Source organism: Carettochelys insculpta, chromosome 1 (genome assembly GCF_033958435.1).
Source record: "Carettochelys insculpta isolate YL-2023 chromosome 1, ASM3395843v1, whole genome shotgun sequence".
Lineage (NCBI taxonomy): Eukaryota > Metazoa > Chordata > Testudines > Carettochelyidae > Carettochelys > Carettochelys insculpta.
In genome coordinates this window covers 314265204-314284979 of record NC_134137.1, presented here as the reverse complement: position 1 = coordinate 314284979, position 19776 = coordinate 314265204, and the positions used below count along the sequence as shown (strand labels likewise).

Below are 19776 nucleotides of genomic sequence, written 5' to 3'. Positions count from 1 at the left end.
TAAAGGTCGGTTGGCAAACGTTTATGGGTGAGGAGCTGTTGTAGAACAGGGAGGTGCATTTGTACAGCAGCCCAAACTTGGAGAGCAATGACCAATGGTGCTAAGGCAGGTTTTCAAGCTGGGGTGCGGAAGGTGGACACCATGTAGTTGGGATGTAGTACAACCCCCTCAGCGCTCCCAGGTCCAGCCGTCTCCGACGAGGGGGGGCGGGCAGTGGGACTCCCCCGCCTGTCTCTTTAAACCTGTTGGAGGGAGTTGGGCACGAACGGTGCTGGACACGTGAGTTGCTCTCAGTGTGCTCTAGTCTGCCTCTGCTTCCAATGCTGCCGTATTGCTGTTTTCTCTGGCCGCGGGCCAGCCCCGAGCCTAAATTTTTTGCCCTCCCTCCTACTCTTCATATTTTTTCACACAGCCCCCACCTATTTTTTCCACCCACGGGCAAAGGTGGTTTTTTTTCCCCCTCTCTTTACTCATCCTCCTTTAATCCGTGGGCAGGACTCGCCCAGTAATATTTCTCGCCCCAGCAGCTCCCATCACAGACACCACCACAGCTCTCGCTCCCCCCGCCCTCTTCATTTTAAATGATCGCTCCTTCGCTGCCGCCCTCCAGCCCCCCAGCTGCACGGGGTGCAGGACTCCGGGCCGGCTCACCCCTGCCTCGCCGATGCGTCGTCTCTTAATGGGTCCCCAGCGGATCCCGGGGCCATAGCCACCGCCGGCTTCCACTTTTGCAAGAGGATCCTTTCCCCCCACTTGGTTTGCTCCTGCTCTGCTTGCAGCGCCCCCCCCCCACTGGAGTTTGTAGGGCTGCAACCCCCCCCCCCCAGCTACTAACGATCCCTGTTTGCAAACCGTGCGGGAGGGAGAGCGAGCGGACCCCCCACCCCCACCCCAGCACCGCTACCACCATCACCTCTTCCTCCTCCCCTGCTCTCCTGTCTGGCAGCACCAGGACGTCCGGTGCGGCGGCGGCGGCGGTGGCGGTGGCCGCGGGCAGCGAGCGCTAGGGTTGACCCCCCCCCCCCGCGCCCGGCCGGGCTTTCAAGGTGCTGGGAGCTATTGCGCGCGGCTGAGCGGCGGCGGCTGCGGCGGCAGGATGAGCACGCGAGGGGACGGAGACGGCCAGCCCTCCACCTCCACCGCTGCCCCGGAGCAACCTGCAGCCCCCGCGCCGCAGAAGAGAGGACGGGGCAGACCCAGGAAGCAGCCACAAGTCAGTACCCCCCCCCCCCCCCACTCCCTCCCTCTCGCCGGGCCGGGCGCGGGCTCCCGGGCAGCGCGGCGGGAGAGGCGCTGCTATTGTGCGCCGCGGCGGCGGCGCTCGGTGTAACTCGCTGACCAACCAGCGCGCGCCGGCGGGCCCCGAGCGGGGTTTGAAAGCGCGGCCGGGCGCTGGGACCGGGCTGCACGGGCTCCCGCCTGGCTGTGCCTTGGCAAGTCCCGGGAGCCGGGGTGGGGGAGCGGGGTCAGGTCCCGTCCCACCCGGGGCGGCTGCCGTCTCCCAGCTTGACCAGCCCAGCCCCTGGATGCTGCGGTGCAGGGGGGAGGGGGAGCCGCGAAGTGCTCATGGTGCTCCCCTTGGTGCGCACGGAGCTGAGCCCCGCGCGGGAGCGGCTGGAGGGGCAGCGCCGGGGCCCCCACACCTTGGCGGTTCCGGAGCCCTTTGCCAGGCAGGTCATTCTTCCCCCACCCGGGGGGGGGCTGTTCCGGGTCTGGCCGCACTGCCCCCCCTCGCCCCCCGGGGCGCATCGGGCCCCTCTTCGCGCGCAGGATCTGACTGGGGTCGAATCTTACTAGGCTTGTGCCCCCGCCTCCCCTCCCCCACTTTCCCTGGCGTGCCATTGCCCCTGTGCTCCCCCGAGCCCGGCGCCGCGCACCCCCACCTCCGCGAGCGCTGCTGCGGGGCGCTCGCCTGCGGATGCAACCAATTAAGCGTGCAGCCCTGCAGAGGCCGCCTGCCCCAGCGGCGAGCGGGAGGTTTTGTTTGCCATGAAGCGCAGGCTTCGGAAGTCCCGCCTGGGGGATTTCTAGTGAGCTCATTGAAACTCACTTCCGCGGGCTTTAAACGTGTTTACTCCGTGCGTTAGCATCCCGTCGCCTCCTGCAAAGCGCGGCCGGCAATGCCGGGGGAGCTGAGGTGCCCCCAAACTTGGCTGGGGGGGTGCAGCTGCGTCTGCCCCGACTGCGAAACGCACAGAACAGACTGCTAGAAACCCGCACCAGTGGAGCCCCACGTTTTCCCGCTCTGCCCTGGGGGGGGCGGGGGGGGGGACAGGCAGCCTTGCGAGCTCAGCTTCAGACCCTCTTCGCAGCTGGCTCTGCCAACGTGCTTTTGCAACAAAACCAGCCAGGAGCAGTGGGCTCTGCAAGTTCTAAGCATGGCTTTTTTAAGCGTTTGAATGGCTCGCAGAGAAAGCAAACTGCGTCTCCTAAAACGTGTTCAATCCAGATGTGCACCATGTCGCTCTGGCTCCCAGCTTAGAATCCTGAGAGTCTCTTTTCCTGACTAGCTAAATGTAGCAGGGAATTTAAAATCTGAATGGTTTAGGCTGGTTTTAGTTAACAAACTGCATTTAATTAGTTTTACCACATCCTGTAATCTGAATGAAATGTTCAATAGAAGAGTTTTATAGTATTTATGATTCATTGAATAAATATTTGGAATCTGAACTATTAGTCATTCATGTCCATTTTTATGACTGGCTTATTTACTATCAAACACAGGGACCAGAAAAGAAAACTGCTAAAATAATCATTGTTCTTGCATAGATGTGTTAAACTTTTTAGTTATAGATATTTATTTTCCATATATATATAATATGCCAAAATAGGTTGTAAAGAAATCTTTGCTATTTTAACAAAAGGCATTTAAGTTTGGACTATGTGGAAACACAATGCAAACTTCATAACAACAAAAGCAAATACAATTTTTCCTTTGAGAGAAAACTGCAGATTGTTTCCTAGTTTTTCAGTACTGAGCTTTTTTCAAAAATTGTTTGTGACAGAAACTAGGTATGATAATCGTATACTTATATAATGAAACATAAATGAAATGGGTAATTAATGGTGAATAACCATCCTTCCACAACGTTTACAATTGCCGCTCCTGTTCAGAGTTTGTGTTTTCTGGTATGTTTGACTGTTGTTAAAATATACACATTTTCATTAAGTTGTTATATAATTACAATTTGATTCTCTTTATGTGCAAACTAGAGTTTTCTACTTCACTTTACGCTGTATCATTTGTTTATACTTAATATGTTTTTAAATAGTTGATTACACTTCACATGTAGTTGGTTAGTTTCTTGTGGGGATTCTTGCCACAATAGCTTGTTTTCCTGTGTTTAGGAACCAACTGGAGAACCTTCTCCTAAAAGACCAAGAGGAAGACCAAGAGGAAGCAAAAACAAGAGTCCCTCTAAAGCAGCTCAGAAGGTGAGGTTGTGGGTGGGGAGGAAGGGAAGAGAAAGAGAGTTCTTAACAATTACTGTCCACTCACCAGTTAGTTTCCAAATTATTTAATCATTCAGACTTTGAACTGTAGGGCTTAATCCATTTTTAACAATTTAGGCCACATATTTTCTGCTTTTTACCTTTTAAATATCAGATTTAACATTTGCTGCAGGAAGACCTTACACGCAGAACATGTGAGGACAATTTACTTTTTTGAACAGTGCATGGAGTATGAGATAATATGACGTATTTGAGGTATTGACTGAGATCTTCTACAACTAGCATTGTGGTCTAGAAAGAAAAATATTATTGATTATTAATATTTCCATGTTTAATATTTAAACATGCAAACATTTAAATGCAGAATTTTTAAATATGCAGAAAAATTAAGATTTATTTTCTGAGCACTTATTTACATTACTACTTCAAACCAAATCTGTCTATTAAATCTAAGTGTTGTGTCAAACATATGGTAATTACAAGGAAATCCAATTATGTGTTGATAGAAAAAAGTGCATTTCTTGAAATTTAGTTTTAAAATGCTATGGTAAATTGTGAGTTACAGTAACAGCTTGCTCAGTGTTGCTTAATAATTACATTCAAATAAGCTGTTTCTTGAAGCAATATTAGACTTTTGATCCAATCCTATAATTTGGTGTTGCTAGCAGATGCATACCATAGTGGTTCTGAATAAGTTTAGCATTAATATAGTCCAGTGAAGTCAGTCCTTTTAGTTCATAGATTTTAAATTGTAAGTTCAAAATGAAAAACTAGCCTAATTTTATTTAATCTACCAATGCTGTGCATTATAAAATCTTGCTAACAAGACTAATAATAGTTATGTATTATTATTGTTGTTATTATTATTATTATTATTATTATTATTGCTATTATTTGGCATGCTTAAGATAATTGAAGTGTGTAGTTTTGAAAATAAATACAGGAGTAATGGTTCTGTAGAGAGTTGTTCCATAGCAGTTAGCACCAATTTACAGGTACTAAGTTGAAAACAAAAGCTTACACAATCTGGGAGTGAACTGTGGTGCTTAAGTGTATTACTGTCTTTTACTTTCTAGTAGTTATGCAGTAAAATGTGTGTAGGAAGATGGCTGTTGGGCTTATCTAATTATGGTTAATTTTTAAATGTGGTTTACTTTGTGCCTGTTGGCACTAACCATGCCATAGTTTTCAGTGTTGCAAATTACAGTAGCAACTAGTGATAAATATTAAGTTGTTTCATGTCTGTTTTAAACGTTTTGAACATTAGTGGAAGGAACTTTTTCTTAGAGTGTTTGAAATTCCAAATGTTTTTAGTGTCTGGCTTGGGAAAAATCAGTATATTCAATTAATAATCTTATACATTGGTAAAAACTGTACTTTTCATATTATATATTTAAAATGTACAAAAACCACTTTGTTAGCCTAATAAGTTTTACTTAGAGTTTTTCCTGGCATAGTTAAAATGTACATCAGATTCAGTATTAAACAATTTAAATTTAATTTTTCAAAAGAGAGAAAACAAATATATATTAGTTTGGGAAATCCAAATTTGAGATTAAGCATTTTTGAATATTCCTCTTGGGACAGTAGACGTTGCTCTGTGTGATATTTCTAGAAAGAACAAAAATTTAAAATTAATTCTTCATGGCAATGTATTTTTAAAAGCTATTTCTAGCAGAAATATTAAAACGTTATTAAATGTGAGTGAACTAGAAATAATTATAAATTAGAAAAGACCTTTTTCTTGTACAAAATTATATGCTTACGTGTTTAGATATGTTCAGATCATTTTGGTGAATGTGGTTCCCTTATAATTGGAATTAAAAACTGAATGAGTTAATAGCAACTTTCTGATTTTCAGAGTTCACTCAAGTAACCACTTTAAGGCAAACTACAGAATGCTATGTATAATAAAATTTGACCAAGGGGCACATATCTTATTTTTTGTTAAAAATCTTTGATGTTTTCTTGACCATCAGCCTGATATATTTTCCGTTTTTGTGATGGAATCGTTTAAAATATGTATCTTGGGTAAGATGCACAAATACTTGGTAAATATTCCAAAGAGTAAAACAGTTGTAGAGCTTTTTTAAAAATAAGTAAGTAAATAAAGTAAAAGCTTTTAGATCATACTTCAAATAGCTTTTTGTTGCCCTTTTATAAACAGACGTTGTAATTTCACATTTGACACCTCATATTTTATTTTATTCAATTTATTTTATGATACATTTCTTCATACTAAACATGAATTGAAAAGTTTCTCATTTAAAAACAAACCAAAACTCCTGATTCAGTTGTTGGTATCACTTTCTAAAATAATGGATTGCAGTTGTACTTCTCTCTCTCTGTGTGTGTGTGTGTGTGTGTGTGTGTGTGTGTGTGTGTGTGTGTGTTAAAAACCCTGCTGGTTAACTCTGTGTGTGTGTGTGTGTGTGTGTGTGTTAAAAACCCTGCTGGTTAACTTTGCTAAGAACTGGGTTGTGGCCTCTATATCCTTTTCCAAGTCTAAAAACCCTGCTGGTTAACTTTGCTAAGAACTGGGTTGCTCTACAGGCAGTTGAAAATTGCTTGAATTTCTATAGAATACTGTGTGGCCTATGGTTTTCAAAGTGAGCTCATTGAAAAGTACTATAGTGTTCGCAATATGTAAGATAAACGTACACGACTAGAACTCACAGAGCAGACGTGAGAAGGCACTCATGATTAATTGATCGGGTGTTCTCTTGCAAACCATTACACATAACAATTAAAAATGTATTACACAAACTGTCAGGAAGCTAAAAATACTCAGACAAGTATTGGAGCTTTGTTTTATTTTACTTTAAAAAGTAAATACGTTTAAATCAACTGAGGCAGCATTTGCCCTGGGACCATGGATTCTGTGATGTATTTAACATTTCTTGGTCCATGTATTTTTTTTAAACTTGCAGAGTTTGTGTTTGGACTTAGTAAACTGGCCTTGGGGCATTTGAAAACAAACTATGCTTGTTAGGAAATTAGCAATGTGAAACTTGACAATGCATGCAGAATGTCGCAAGACCAATTGGACAGCTAATAATGCAGCAATTACTCTAATTTCAGGTAATATACACATAAAAGTGACTTGCATAGAATAAATATCTAGACTTGGAATGATAATTTTATCTGTGAATGGTGATTTCATTGTTCACACACAAAATAGTGAAAAATATTTCCATCAATAACATTCAAAATTTACCGATGAGCAAAGTAAGAAAAATGCTGCTTGATAATTGGAGCTCGATTTGAGGGTGTTTACTTTGCATATTTTGATGTCATCTTGCAGTTTGTGTTTTTAATTTTAAAGCTTATCTTTTTTTAATCTTGGTGTCTGCTGTCATTAAATGATTATTGTCTGACCCTCTCATAATTTCCCCCAACTGTGAAAATTTAAATTGTTACACTTTTTTAAAAAATACTTAAAACCTGTGATTTTATGCAACATTGATAAATTAAATAGATAAAAATGAAAAGGCTTAGAACAAACCAGTATTATCAGTTACAGTTACGTAAAAATAGAATCCTACCAAGCTTATACATCATTAACTTTTGCGATGAATGCATGAGACAAACCTGCATTTTATAAAAAATCCACCACAACCTCTCAGTCACTTTAATTTTCCACAGTGAATGCAAGTAACATATTAACAGATGACAAGTAGGAGACAGACACAAAAGGACTCTAATCACATTTGGTGTGTCTACATTAGGAAATAACTTCGAAGTTAACATCGAAGTTAGGTACTACTTCGAAGTAGCCAGCAGAGACTCTACACACATTTTCCCAACTTCGAAGTCCTTCTTCCATTCCCGGGAACGGAGTAGTGCCCTCTTCAAAGTAAGGTGTGTGTAGAAGTCATTTTTTTAGTGTAGACACAGCCATTGTTTTAGTGTTTATAAGTACTCTATCACTGAAGTTTATATCTTTGAACAACATCTGCTGTCTTTGATTTAAATAAAAACTGGAAAATAAATGGAGATCTTCTCTTTTGTAAGGACTATTCCTTTGAGTTTGCAAAAAAAGAATATGTTGTCATATCTAGATCTTCTTGGTTGCTCCATACTTATCTCTTATTTGTTAGACGAAGGTAAGATGGTTACCAGTACATCTCCATTTCTCTGATGCAGTCAAGTTTTTCTTTGTCAGCTCCTATATTTATGCTAAATAAAATTTCCCTTATTTGCAGTGAAGAAGTACACTTTTGGAGTAAAATAATAGAAATAGTTTCTCTACACCACAACAGAAAACTTGAGAAATGCATCCTAAGAAGTGCTCTTGTGTCAACTTCACCTTCAGTTTAAAACTTTAGCTTCAGCTCAACTAAAGTAGCCATTTGTTTTTCATTACAATGAAATTAAATAACTCAAAACCACTTGAGTTGGGAAATGCACACTTGGCAAACAAAAGTTGGTGATACTGCATGTATCTATACCTTGTTATACATCTACTGTGAAGAGAGGTTTGTGTCTTAAAGTTAAATAATGAAATCACGTCCTCTTGAAATCAATGAAAGTTTTTGCCTCTGACTTCTATGGGGCCACGATTTCACCCTAGGTTAATTGATAAAAATCTAGTTGACCTACAAGGAAAGATTAAAAATACTGGGCATATTTAGCCTTAAGAAAAGAAGACTGGAGGTACCTGTTAAGAGTCTTCAAATATATTAAAGTCTCTTGTAAACAGAATTGTGATTAGTTGTCCTCCATGTCCACTGAAGGTAGTACTGGAAGTAATGGGCTTAATCTGCTGAAAGGGAGATTTAAGTGTTGGGGGAAAAAATTCTAACTGTGGTGAAGCTCTGGAGTAGCCTTCCAAGTGAGTTTGTGGAATCCACATCACTGGAGATTTGTAAGGATAGTCTCAGTGTAGGGGGCTGGACTTGGTGACGTCTCTCCAGCTCTTTATTTCTATGATTCTCTGACTTTTCCATCATTTATTAGTACTAATGACAACCGTAATCAACTTCAGGGAAAACAAGGTGTGATTCACAAAGGACTTGTCTTCACCACCTCCCTACTTTGAGGGGAGCATGGTAAGTAGGGTGTTGGGAGTTTATTAATCAAGTGCTGTGGTGCATATGCAGCTCTTCATTAAGCAAATTCTCCCCCCCCCCCCCCCCCCGCAGCAACTTCGAAGTGCTGGCTCGCGTCTAGCCGCTGCTCACCCGCCAGTACTTTGAAGTGCCTAGGCAACTTAGAAGTCCCTTTACTCCTCAAAACTTTGAGGAGTAAAGGGACTTCAAAGTACCCCAGGCACTTGGAAGTACTGATGGGTGAGCCGCGGCTACATGCGAGCCAGCGCTCTGAAGTTTAACACTTCAAAGTTGCCACAGGGGGGGAATTTGCATAATGAAGAGCTGAATATGAACCGCAGCATTTGATTAATAAACTCCCAACATTCCCATCCTGCCTTCGAAGTAGGGAGGTAGCGTAGACAAGCCAAGATGGTCTTTATACTTAAATAATGGAGACTACAGCCAATGAGATGTTTTCAGAAAAATGTGTGAGGCAGGACGTCCTACTTAGTGGTAAATGGGGTAAACATGACATGGAAGCTCGAACAAGATTATGTCTGTTTAGTATTTCACAGTCCTTATATCTATCTATCTATCTATCTATATATGTCTAATATATATCTATATATATATAGATATAGATATATATAAAAAAATAAAGTGACTCGTCACAAGGGGGACATTTCATTGTGCAGTTTTTCTTGACTAGGTTTCACAGCAGTGATCTTTGTTCAGAGAGCTATCAATTACTTTAGCTGAACTCTGCCTTTGGCTCATTTTATCTTGACATCTCAACAGATCATTTTGCAAAACAGATAGAGTTAACAAGATATGGATTCTGTTGCATTTGGGTTCCTGCTCAACAATATATAGATGCCTGAAGAACACTTTATATCCATTAAATTATTTACACTCATCTTGTCTTGTTAATTGCCTTCAACTGTACAGTTTCAGTTTCTGCTTGCCATTGCCCACTGTGCACCGGGGAGGTGGTGGGAAAGTTAGTCTTCATTTTTGCTGAGTCCAGTGCCATGTGTGGTTATGAATCATCTTCACATTGGCTCCTGCTAATGAAGCTTTGATGACTTGAAGTCCTTTCCATTGACTGTTAACTGGGTTTAATATGAAAATGATTGAAATGGCAGTTGTGATAGAATGAAAAATACCATTTTTTCAGAGACATACTATTGTTCAGTAATCTCCTTAATTCATTACCACACCCAAAATGTTTTATCACAGCACATGATTTCTTATAATATTGCATGTGTCTTAATTTTTGAAAAAAGAAAAACACCTTTAAACTGCATATATGATGATATTCCTTCCCCTTGCTTTGCCCTCCTCTGTTTTATGTTTTGTTAAATGTTTTTATATAAAGCAAATTCATGCTTCTTCATGTTGTGTCATGTGATAAGATATAATCCAATCCAACCCACCTTAACTCTACATTGCATGAGAGGATTAAAAAGAAACAGCTTCCTTTGCTTAAGCAAAGCATAAATGACATTGAGTAGCTGAAATCACTTGCAAATTGGTGCCCAAATAATACTATGTATTACATTTGGGAAGTTTGGTGCTCTCTCTGGATTTGTCCCTCACACCAGACACAATAGTATAATGAAAGCAAACACCTACCAGAGCAGTTGCTCTAAATATCTATTCCAAAGGCAAAGTAGTACTGTTGGGTTGATGTATTTAACTACTTGTTAATTAAAATGGTGTGGAAAAACATCAAATTGTTTGACCAAACCACTGCTAAATAACTAGTTTTGATTCCAGGTATTTAAATTACATGACAGCATTGATCAGTATTTTCTGTTCTTGTTCATTCAAGAAGTGTTTTGTCTTTGCCCATTAGAGATAAAATGTTCATTATGGATGTCCCTATCATGCATCTTCCGCAGTTTAGTCTATGGAAATCTTCCTGTTTGCTTACAGCATTTCTTTGTACCAAAACACAATGAACTGGAATGCATTGCTGTTTGCCCAGCTCACCTCTGGGAAATACTTTGTGTTGACAAGAACTATAAAGATATATTTTTTTCTGACATGAGTTAGAAATCATATACATCACTAACATAATGTACTTTCATGCTAAGGGGTCCTTAAGGACTTTATACACTTACATACAAACTATATACAGGGAACACTATTCATTACTAAAATACAGCCACCTCTGAGGTGAAACGTATTGTTACCAGCACACAGCTACACTGCATCACAATTTAAGATTGGAAATGAAGATTGATTATTCAAAGAAATCTGCGTGTACTCTTTCCAGTCAAACTCCTTGATATGGTGTAGGTCAACTTAGTGGAGTTTTTAAAGTTTGATTTCAAGACCAGGTTTGCTGTTGATTTTTAAAAAAGTTCATGTTCATTTGTTAAGTTCATGAGCAGCATGATAAGAATGTACGAATGGCTATACTTGGTCCAACCAAAGGTCTATCTGACCTAGTATTCTGTTGTCTGTCAGTGGCTAATGTGAGGTTCTCCAGGGGGAATGAACAGAACAGGTGATCAAGGTGATCATCAAGTGATACATCCCCTGATCTTAAAGAGTAATAAAACCATTAAAAACCAAAATAAAACCAAAGATAGGGGATTTTGGTCCTTTACGAAAATTTCAGGTATTGATTAGAAAATTTTAAACACATCCTTTCTTTAATATTAAGGCCTGAGATAACTCAGACAATAATTTTGTATCTCTTGGACATCAGGTACTAAAATTAATCTATATTTCCACAGTCCAGGTTATAAGGACATAATAAGGAAGGGTGTGAAGGGAAAAAAAAAAACCCTGTTGAATAGGTGGAGAATACAGCAAAAGTACTTTAAAAGTATTCTCATAGGAGGGTTTCACCTTACATGTAACACTAGTATAAACTGTTAAAGAGCAAGTTTACTCTTTTAACAAGTCTAAGTGATAATTTTGCCCTTTAGGAATGTGAATTTTATTTCCATGCATTTCTTCTTTTTGAGACATTTATTTCAAGGTCGTTTCACTGCACGTATAGTGCTGGGTTTATAGGGATAGGCCCCAATACTTTTCCAGCTCAGAGTCTCTTTAAGAGGGATTCATTTTACATGACAAGGCACTACAGTACATTTTACACAGATAAGCCTGTAAGTGACTTATGTAGTGAGACAATTAACTCCTGACTCCTGTGAAGAAGCGATATATGAAAACATATATAACGCAGCAGGATTACACATAGGGTGAAGAGAGTTTTACCGTTGACTTGAAGGGGTCAAGGATTTCACCTACATAACTACTATCATTATTGATCAGATATGTATGCTGGGTAGAGGTGACATTTTTCATTTAAGGATTTTGAAATTATATTACAAAGTGGGTAAGTATATTTATACCAGAGTCATCAAGCAAGCAACTGATAGAGTCCTGAATGTAATCTGCGTTTTCTCTGCTTGAGCTTCTTGCAATATTCCCTAGGCCAGGGGTCAACAACCTTTCTGAGGTAGAGGGCCAGAATTTGATCTGTTGACCTTTATGTACGGGCTGAGTGCTGGTGATACTTTTTAAAGTCACTAACTGTCCTACTTACAACAGCTTCATTAGTAAGTTAAGATGCAGGGCTTTACTGTTTAGGTGGTGGCTGGGTAGCATTAGTTTGTCTTTTGTTAATCTGCAGGCATCATGGCTCTGAGCAGGCTCCCAGCTGCTTGTGGGTGGAGGGATAGAGCTGAACTCCTGCCTGATGTGCCAATGAAAATCGGCTCACGTGCCACTCTTGGCACTGTGCTGGGGCTTGCTGACCCCTGCACTAGACCATGCTTACTTCTCAGGTGCCATTTCTAGGGTACTTACTGTTGAATTTGCTTCAACTATCAAAATAAAGACCTATTTTGAAATGGTGAAAGATATGTTTAGAGTTTAAGGGATATGTTTGCAGCCAAAAAGGAAAATGTTCCCCAGAATCAGGAAAGTTACTACTAAGTAGAAAGACACACGTTCAAGCTGATATTCTTTGTCAAATATCCTGGTTTGGTTTCTGAACATTATGAGCTTGTCTATACTTTCCCACAACTTCAAAGGGGGCATGGTAATCAGGGCGATGGGAGATTACTAATGAAGTGCTGCGGTGAATACGTAGCACTTCATTCGGCTAATTCTCCCCCACGGCAACTTCAAATTGTCATACTTTGAAGTGCTGGCATCCATGTAGCCACGGGCACTTCGAATTTTTTAGGAGTAAAGGCACTTTGAAGTAGCTTGGACGCGTTGAAGTGCCCATGGCTGCATGCATCCGGCACTTCGAAGTTTGATACTTCGAAGCTGCCATGGGGGAGAATTAGCCTAATGAAGTGCTGCACATTCACCACAGCACTTCATTAGGAATCTCCGATAGCCCTGATTAACGTGCCCCCTTTGAAGTTGGGGGCAAGTGTAGACCTAGCCTATCAGTCTATAAAACAATCAGTGCTTTGCAAATAGTTGTTGGTTTTAAAAAAAAGTTTCTTTCCTTCTCGAAACAAACTGTATTCTTTGTATCCCACAAGAGAGGATTTTAGTTTCTTTAAGACTATCTTATGAAATGTTAGAAAAAGGAAGATAGTCAAGATTCAAGCCATAGGGGAAAGTGAGACAGAGACTTAATACACCCATCTAGTTAGCAGATACATAATTATGGATAGTATTACAAGAAATGTGTTCCCAGTTGACAGGACTGCTAAATAATGTTGGCTTGTAAAATACATTTTTTAACTTTACAGAAAGCAGAAGCCACTGGAGAAAAACGACCCAGAGGCCGGCCCAGGAAATGGGTAAGTATTCCACTTCCAGAGCTTTATTTTTCTACTACATAAAAACATGTTACAAAGACATTTTTAGAGGACTATTTCTATATTTTAAAAAGAATGTCTGTCTCATTTCTTTCTGTTCTTTTGTGTGAATGAAAGGGTTAAGGCCACAAATGCATTATCTCAACTTTCTACCTTTAGACTCTGATAGTTTGCTCAAGACACTTTACTACTAAATGTTTACAGGCACTGAATACTTATGTGTCTTTTATCAGCTTGAAAAGGGCCTCAACTCTTCCTTTAAAAAAAAAGGGTAACAATGAGATAACTTGTTTGGTAATTGAGTAACAAAGGTTAAAGGGGGTATTATCAGGTATCAGAAAGTGATTATGAAAGGTGATAAAATTCAAATCTGGTGTGTACAAGATAAAGTTAAAAACAAAAAACAAAACCTCTTTGTCTCTTTAGTAATTCTCCACAGTCCCTGGGAAACAGAGTCCATTTCCCTCAAAAAGTCCTTAAAAGAAACAAAAATAAACGTTGGGAAATTTGCACGGAATGTCTTCCCTGTCTGGGCCAGCTTTCTACCTTGTATAAATTGGATTATTTGTTACAATTTTCATTTGTCTTGTTATTAAATTTAAGATTTTGTTCTTTTCCACTGCTGTTGGCTTTATTATGTTGATGTCAGACATAAATACATTTTTGGAAAGTGCCTTTGAGTCTCTTCTCATACAAATTTCTGGTCCCTTGGAGTCTAGAAATTCATTGAACTCACTGAGAGCTGAAGGTGTTGAATACTTCTTGTGTGCTTCTTTTTTTACTTCTCTCTCTTACACATACCTTTTCAAAAGAAAAGTGAATAGCATATTACCTGAAAAGCATCTATAGAAGTTAAATGGGAGATAATGAAAGTACAGCTGTACGTTCCATAATAAATTCTGTCTCATTTTCCTTCTCCCGTTACCTTTATCTTCTCCACTTCTGTCCTCCTCCATATTTTTTCTATACATCTTTTTTTGTCCCATGCCCTTTTTTTCAATTCCTTATTATGTTGGTTCTCCTCCTCTTCCCTCATCGTCAGATTGTGATTTCCCTCTTCTTATTAACTTCCTTTCCAATATGTATTAAGACAGTTGTCAAGGCATCCAGGTTTGAGAGATAAAACAGCCCTACAGGAAGCCTACAACTATGATTGAGGCTCCCCAACATGCCAGAAGCTAAGTGTTAGAGAGGAGGGATGGCTTTAACATACACTATAAAAATAGTCCTTTATTGTGATCCAGTGATAAAAGTGCTCGAGGAACTTCCTCTGATATTGTGGAGAAAAGCAGGCTGTCGTATACAGTATAAATGCTACATGTCTACAGTATTTAGATTACACACATTCTTTGTACACAGAGAAGAAGCTCATTGGCATTAGGAGATTAGATGGTTTATAAAAACTTACATGAATTGGTAACCTTCTCAAAGGTGGCTTGCATGAAGCAAACATTAAATAGCTCAGTAAAACACATAGCAATTACTGTCAGTTTCTTTATAAGGTTGTCTAGAGTTTACTAGGGCCCAAGATTTTATATGTGGATGGTAACTGAACATCTCTGACCATCGTATTGGGTGCAGTCCCCAGGAAGGCAGCATGAATGGATATTTTATGAGAATAATTTATAACATCCACACCATATATACTGGGTTTGGTGTATGTGGGTGTAAGCCAGAACCCTCTTAACTCTGTGGTATGGAAAGTGTCACAGTCTGCCGTACTAAGAGGTGCACCGTCCCAGGCATTGTATCGGGAGATGAATAGGTGTTGTCTCTAAAGTGAAAAAAAGAGGTGTTTTTTTCTTTGTTTTTTTTTTTAATAATCAGCATATTACACTTTGGTTTGTGAAGCTTATACTTTTAAGAGTGAGCAGTCAGTAGCAACGAAGAAATACAGTACAGTCCTTTGGGTGAAAAAATGTAACTGCAGAAATAAATTCTTGACTATTCCATAGAGGCAGTCTTCACTCTGCAACCAGTTTAATGCTTTCCAACAATCTCACTCATTTCCTTGAAATTAAGGAATGTTTTAAAGCTCTGCAGTGTTGTTGCAAATATCAGAAACTGAGCCCTTTACCCATTTACTATTGTACTGAAAGGTTGTTTTATAGTAAACTTTAAAAATAATACATGAACTTGCACCTAACAAGGAGATAATATTATAGACATTGGAAAATATAAGGTCCATTTTTCTCTTTTCTGGTTTTCTTTTTTCAAGCTTGATTCTGGCTTGTGGGCTTCTCTTTGCATGTGGTAAAATGGAGAGTCATATCACATTTTATACATGAAAATATATTGTTAAAGGATTAGGAGCCATTGCCATACGAACATTTTTTAAGCAGTATTTGCTGTGGAAATCAGTGAATGTTTCTACCTAAAAACAGATGGGCACAGCATCTAGTTTCTGTTCAAAAATACCCCTTTTTATCACATGCATTTCATTTGGCTTTTTAAAGTATGTTGGTGATTATTTTCTTTGTTAATTTGGTACAGGGGTTCTCTAACTTCACTGTACAATGACCCCCTTCTGACAACAGTTACTAAATAACTGTAGGATGGGGGACTGAAGCCTGAGCCCTCATGAACTACATTACTGTGAGTGTGAGGTCCAAAGCTTGAGGCCTCAGGCAGGAGGGCCTATATCTCAGAGCCCCTCCACTAAGGTTGAAGCTCTTGGGCTTCAGCTTTGGCCCTGGGAGATGAGGCTCCCACATTGGCTTTTTTATGGCAGTGGAGCTCGGGTTTTGGCCCCAGGCTCCAACAAGTGTAACACAAGCACTGGCAACCCCATTTAAACAAGGCTGTGATCCATTTTAAGGTCCTGATCCACAGTATGAGAACTTCTGATCTAGTACATTTGTAGCAAGCATTCATTTAAACCAGTGTTTCCCAAATTTAAAATATTTGTGTACCTCTTTCGGGACTTCGGCCTTATCGGTGTACACCCTTTCCCAGTGCTGTTTCAGTGCTTATCTCCTGATTTTTCGTAATGCATTTTCTTCCACATACCCCTGGAAATCCTTTCGCTTACCACTGGTGGTATAAGTGCCACACTTGGGCAAACACTGATTACATATCAATTAACATAAGGAATGTGTAGGTTTCCTTTGTGCTTGCAGGTGGCAAGTCATTTTATACAGTGGGTATTTTGCTAAATTTCTAACCTATTTTTGAGACTGTAGAAGTTTTGTGTCATATGTTGTTCATCAAATTGTAAAGTCTTATTTCTACTGTTTCCTTCAATATGCACATGCAGACATCCTAGCTAACAGACTTCTGTAGAATTCTGGTAGCTAGTCCTTCTGCCAGTTCAAATTAAGTATTTAATATTTGTAACTCACATTTTTTCAGAAGTGGGACTAAATCTATTTGAGTATGAATGTATGAACCCTGGAGAAAACCGCTAAAGTGAATGGAGTAGAAACCTGATTTACCAGAAGTGCACAGTAAACCAAACTACATTTTTAATAAATAACATGTACTTTGAAAAACAGTCCAACAAGATAAAATCCTTGTCTGTTGAAAAAAACAGGGAAGAATGAGTGGTTCTATAAGAGATAAATATTTGGTTATAAAGAAAAGCCACCCACATTTAGAGTTAATTGATTAAAACCACTGACGATAATAAGGAAGAACCAGATGGGATCCAACATATTTAGAATCGGAAATTCAGTTTCAGTTGTAGTAGAACCCATCTGTCACTAGAAGTTGTTGCTGGACATATGTGTGCAATATAATACAAATTGTGGGACAGAGAAAAGAGAAAATCCTGTCTTTTTAACAGAAAACATTTCTTTGTGTACTTGTTACTCTTTAATTTTTGAAGTTTTGATACAAGAATATGATCTAGGTTCTTTGTTGCTGGTGGAACATGCAGATGAAGCAGCCTGGTTTTTTATTAGTCAAATTACTATTGTATGTATCATAGGTTTCATGGCAATTTGCAGAGATAATGAAGACATGAGGTGCCATTGAAGTGAATGAGAATTTTTCCATTGTCTTCTGTGGGGCCAGGATTTTACTAGCAGAGCCTAACTCTACTCACACCAGAGTCAGTGAGAAGCAGAAAAAGGTCCCCATCACCATGTCCCAAGGCGTCTGCACTTCAAATTTACTCGTTTTTTACATTTGTGTCAGATTAGTAATCTGAGTGAAGTACTGTGTTGGGACAGGAGTGGAACAGAGACTGAATAAGTAGTTATAATACAGTTCATTCCAATGGATCATATTAAAAAGCCCTGGAAATGTCTCAGACTTCTAGGGCCCTCAGATGTCTCAAACTTTAATGGAGAAACCTGAAACCTCATTCTGAAGATTATGTTTTAAAAGGGTATTTAGATTTTTATTTCCCTTGTCTTTTTATTTTGCCCCTCCAGATTGATTTTTAGTATTGTCTGATTTCACTCCAGCATTGTTTAAACTAAAACAAAACATTTGAAAAGCACATAAAATATCCAGGCAAACTCCAGAGCTCAAGATGCAGATGTTACAACTTTGTAAAAGGTCTAAAGTTGATGTGGGAAGGGATTGACAAAATGGTATAGTGGTATAAAACTACCTGGCAATGGATAATGCAAAGGATTATGAAAAATTATACAATAGCTTACCTATAACAGCAGAGGGATAGTAGTTACTTTCTAAGCACATTGTGTATGCAAACACACACATACACAAAATAATCCTCGAAATACATATAAAGTTAACGTGACTTGTTCTGATGAACGGGCTTTTTCTTTCAGGCAGATCTATTTGCTGACAAGTGTGCTCAGTAGTATATTTCAGATAGGTAGAGGGTAAAACAAGCAGAAATAAACCCCATTTCCCTATACGAGGGTGATCTTGACATGTGTAGGTAGACAAGTTTATTTTCCTAAAATTTGAGGGTGTAACCCTAATCCCATTTAAGTCGATGGAAGTGTTGCCATTGACTTTATTATGTCCTAGATTTCACTTTAAGTGCTGAAAATTTGATGAGGAGGTACAAAACTATTTTTAAAAAAGTGACAAAAATGACTTAGCTGATGATGTTTTCCAAATTGTATAAATGCATTTTAAAAAGAGGAACCCAATTACAGGGTAGACTAGTTAATGAATGGGTGTGTGTGTTGAGAAACAATAAAAGAAAATGTGAAAATTGCAGAGATGTTTAATGATGTCTTTGTTTTGGTTTTCACTAAAATGGTTGGTGGTGATTGGATGTCTAACATAGTGAATGCCAATGAAAATGTGGTAGGATCAGAAGCCAAAATAAAAACAAGTTAAAAATTACTTAGACAGATTAGATGTCTTCAGATCTCCAGTCTGATGAAATACATCCTAGAATACTCAAAAAGCTGATTGAGGAAATCGCTGAGCCATTAGTGATTAATTTAAAAAATGTCATGAGGGGCGAGATTCCAGAGGGCTGGAAAATGCCAAATCCAATGCCAAACTATAAAAATGGAAAAAGGACAACCCAGGGAATTATGGACCACTCAGTTCAGCTTCAGTATTCGGAAAGTGAACAGAACAAATAATTATGCAGTTGATTTGCAAATACGTAAAAGACAATAAGGTGGTAAGTAACAGCCATAATGGATTTGTCAGGAACAAATCATGTTAAACTAACTTAATAGCTTTCTTGGACAGGGTAACAAGCCTTGTTGATATGGAAGAAGTAGTAGATGTAGTATATCTTGACTTTAGTAAGGTTTCTGGTACTGTTTCACATGACCTGCTCAAAAACAAACTAGGGAAAATACAGCTGAGGTGGAGCTACTATACACTGGGTGGATAACTGGCTGGAGAATTATTCACAGGTAGTAGTTATCAGTGATTCACAGTCAAACTGAGAGGAGATATCAGTGGGCTTCCTGTAGATATCTGTTCTAGGCCTTGTTCTGTTCGTTATTGTCATTGATGATTTAGATAATGGCAGAGACTACAGTTATAAAGTTTGCAGACAGTACCAAGCTGGGATGGATTGCAAGTGCTTTAAAGGATAGGTTTAAAATTCAAAATGATGTGGACAAATTGGAGAAATGGTCTGAAGTAACTAGGATGGAATTCAATAAGGGCAAATGCAAAATAATTCATTTAGGAAGTAACAGTTGCACACAGAAAGTGGGAAATGACTGCCTTTTTAAGAGTATTGTGGAAAGGGATCTGGAGGTCGTAGTGAATCCCAAGCTAAATAAGAGTCAGCAGAGTGGAATTGTTGCAAAAAACCCCCGAACATTATTTTGTGATGCATTAGCAGGGGTGTTGTAAGTAAACCATGAGAAGCAATTCTTCCCCTCCACTCTGCACTGGTTAGGCCTCAAGTGGAGTACTGTGTCCTGTTTCGGCTGCCACACTGCAGAAAATATGTAAATACATTGGAAAAGGTTCAGAGAAGAATAACAAAAATGAATAAAGATCTTAGAAACCTCTGAGGGAGGACTGAAAAAAATTGTGTTTGTTTATTCAGGAGAAGAGGAGACTGAAAGAGCACATGACGATAATCATTT

General features: G+C 39.5%; 1 protein-coding gene across 1 annotated transcript in view; it reads left to right on the top strand.

Moving 5' to 3' along the window:
- Nucleotides 1–1096: 1096 nt before the first annotated feature.
- The window catches only part of HMGA2 (high mobility group AT-hook 2), a 90782-nt gene continuing 72102 nt past the window's right edge, over nucleotides 1097–19776 (top strand). The window contains 3 exon segments of the mRNA XM_075004455.1: nucleotides 1097–1213; nucleotides 3349–3435; nucleotides 13220–13270. Coding sequence (XP_074860556.1) covers nucleotides 1097–1213; nucleotides 3349–3435; nucleotides 13220–13270 — 255 coding nt within the window.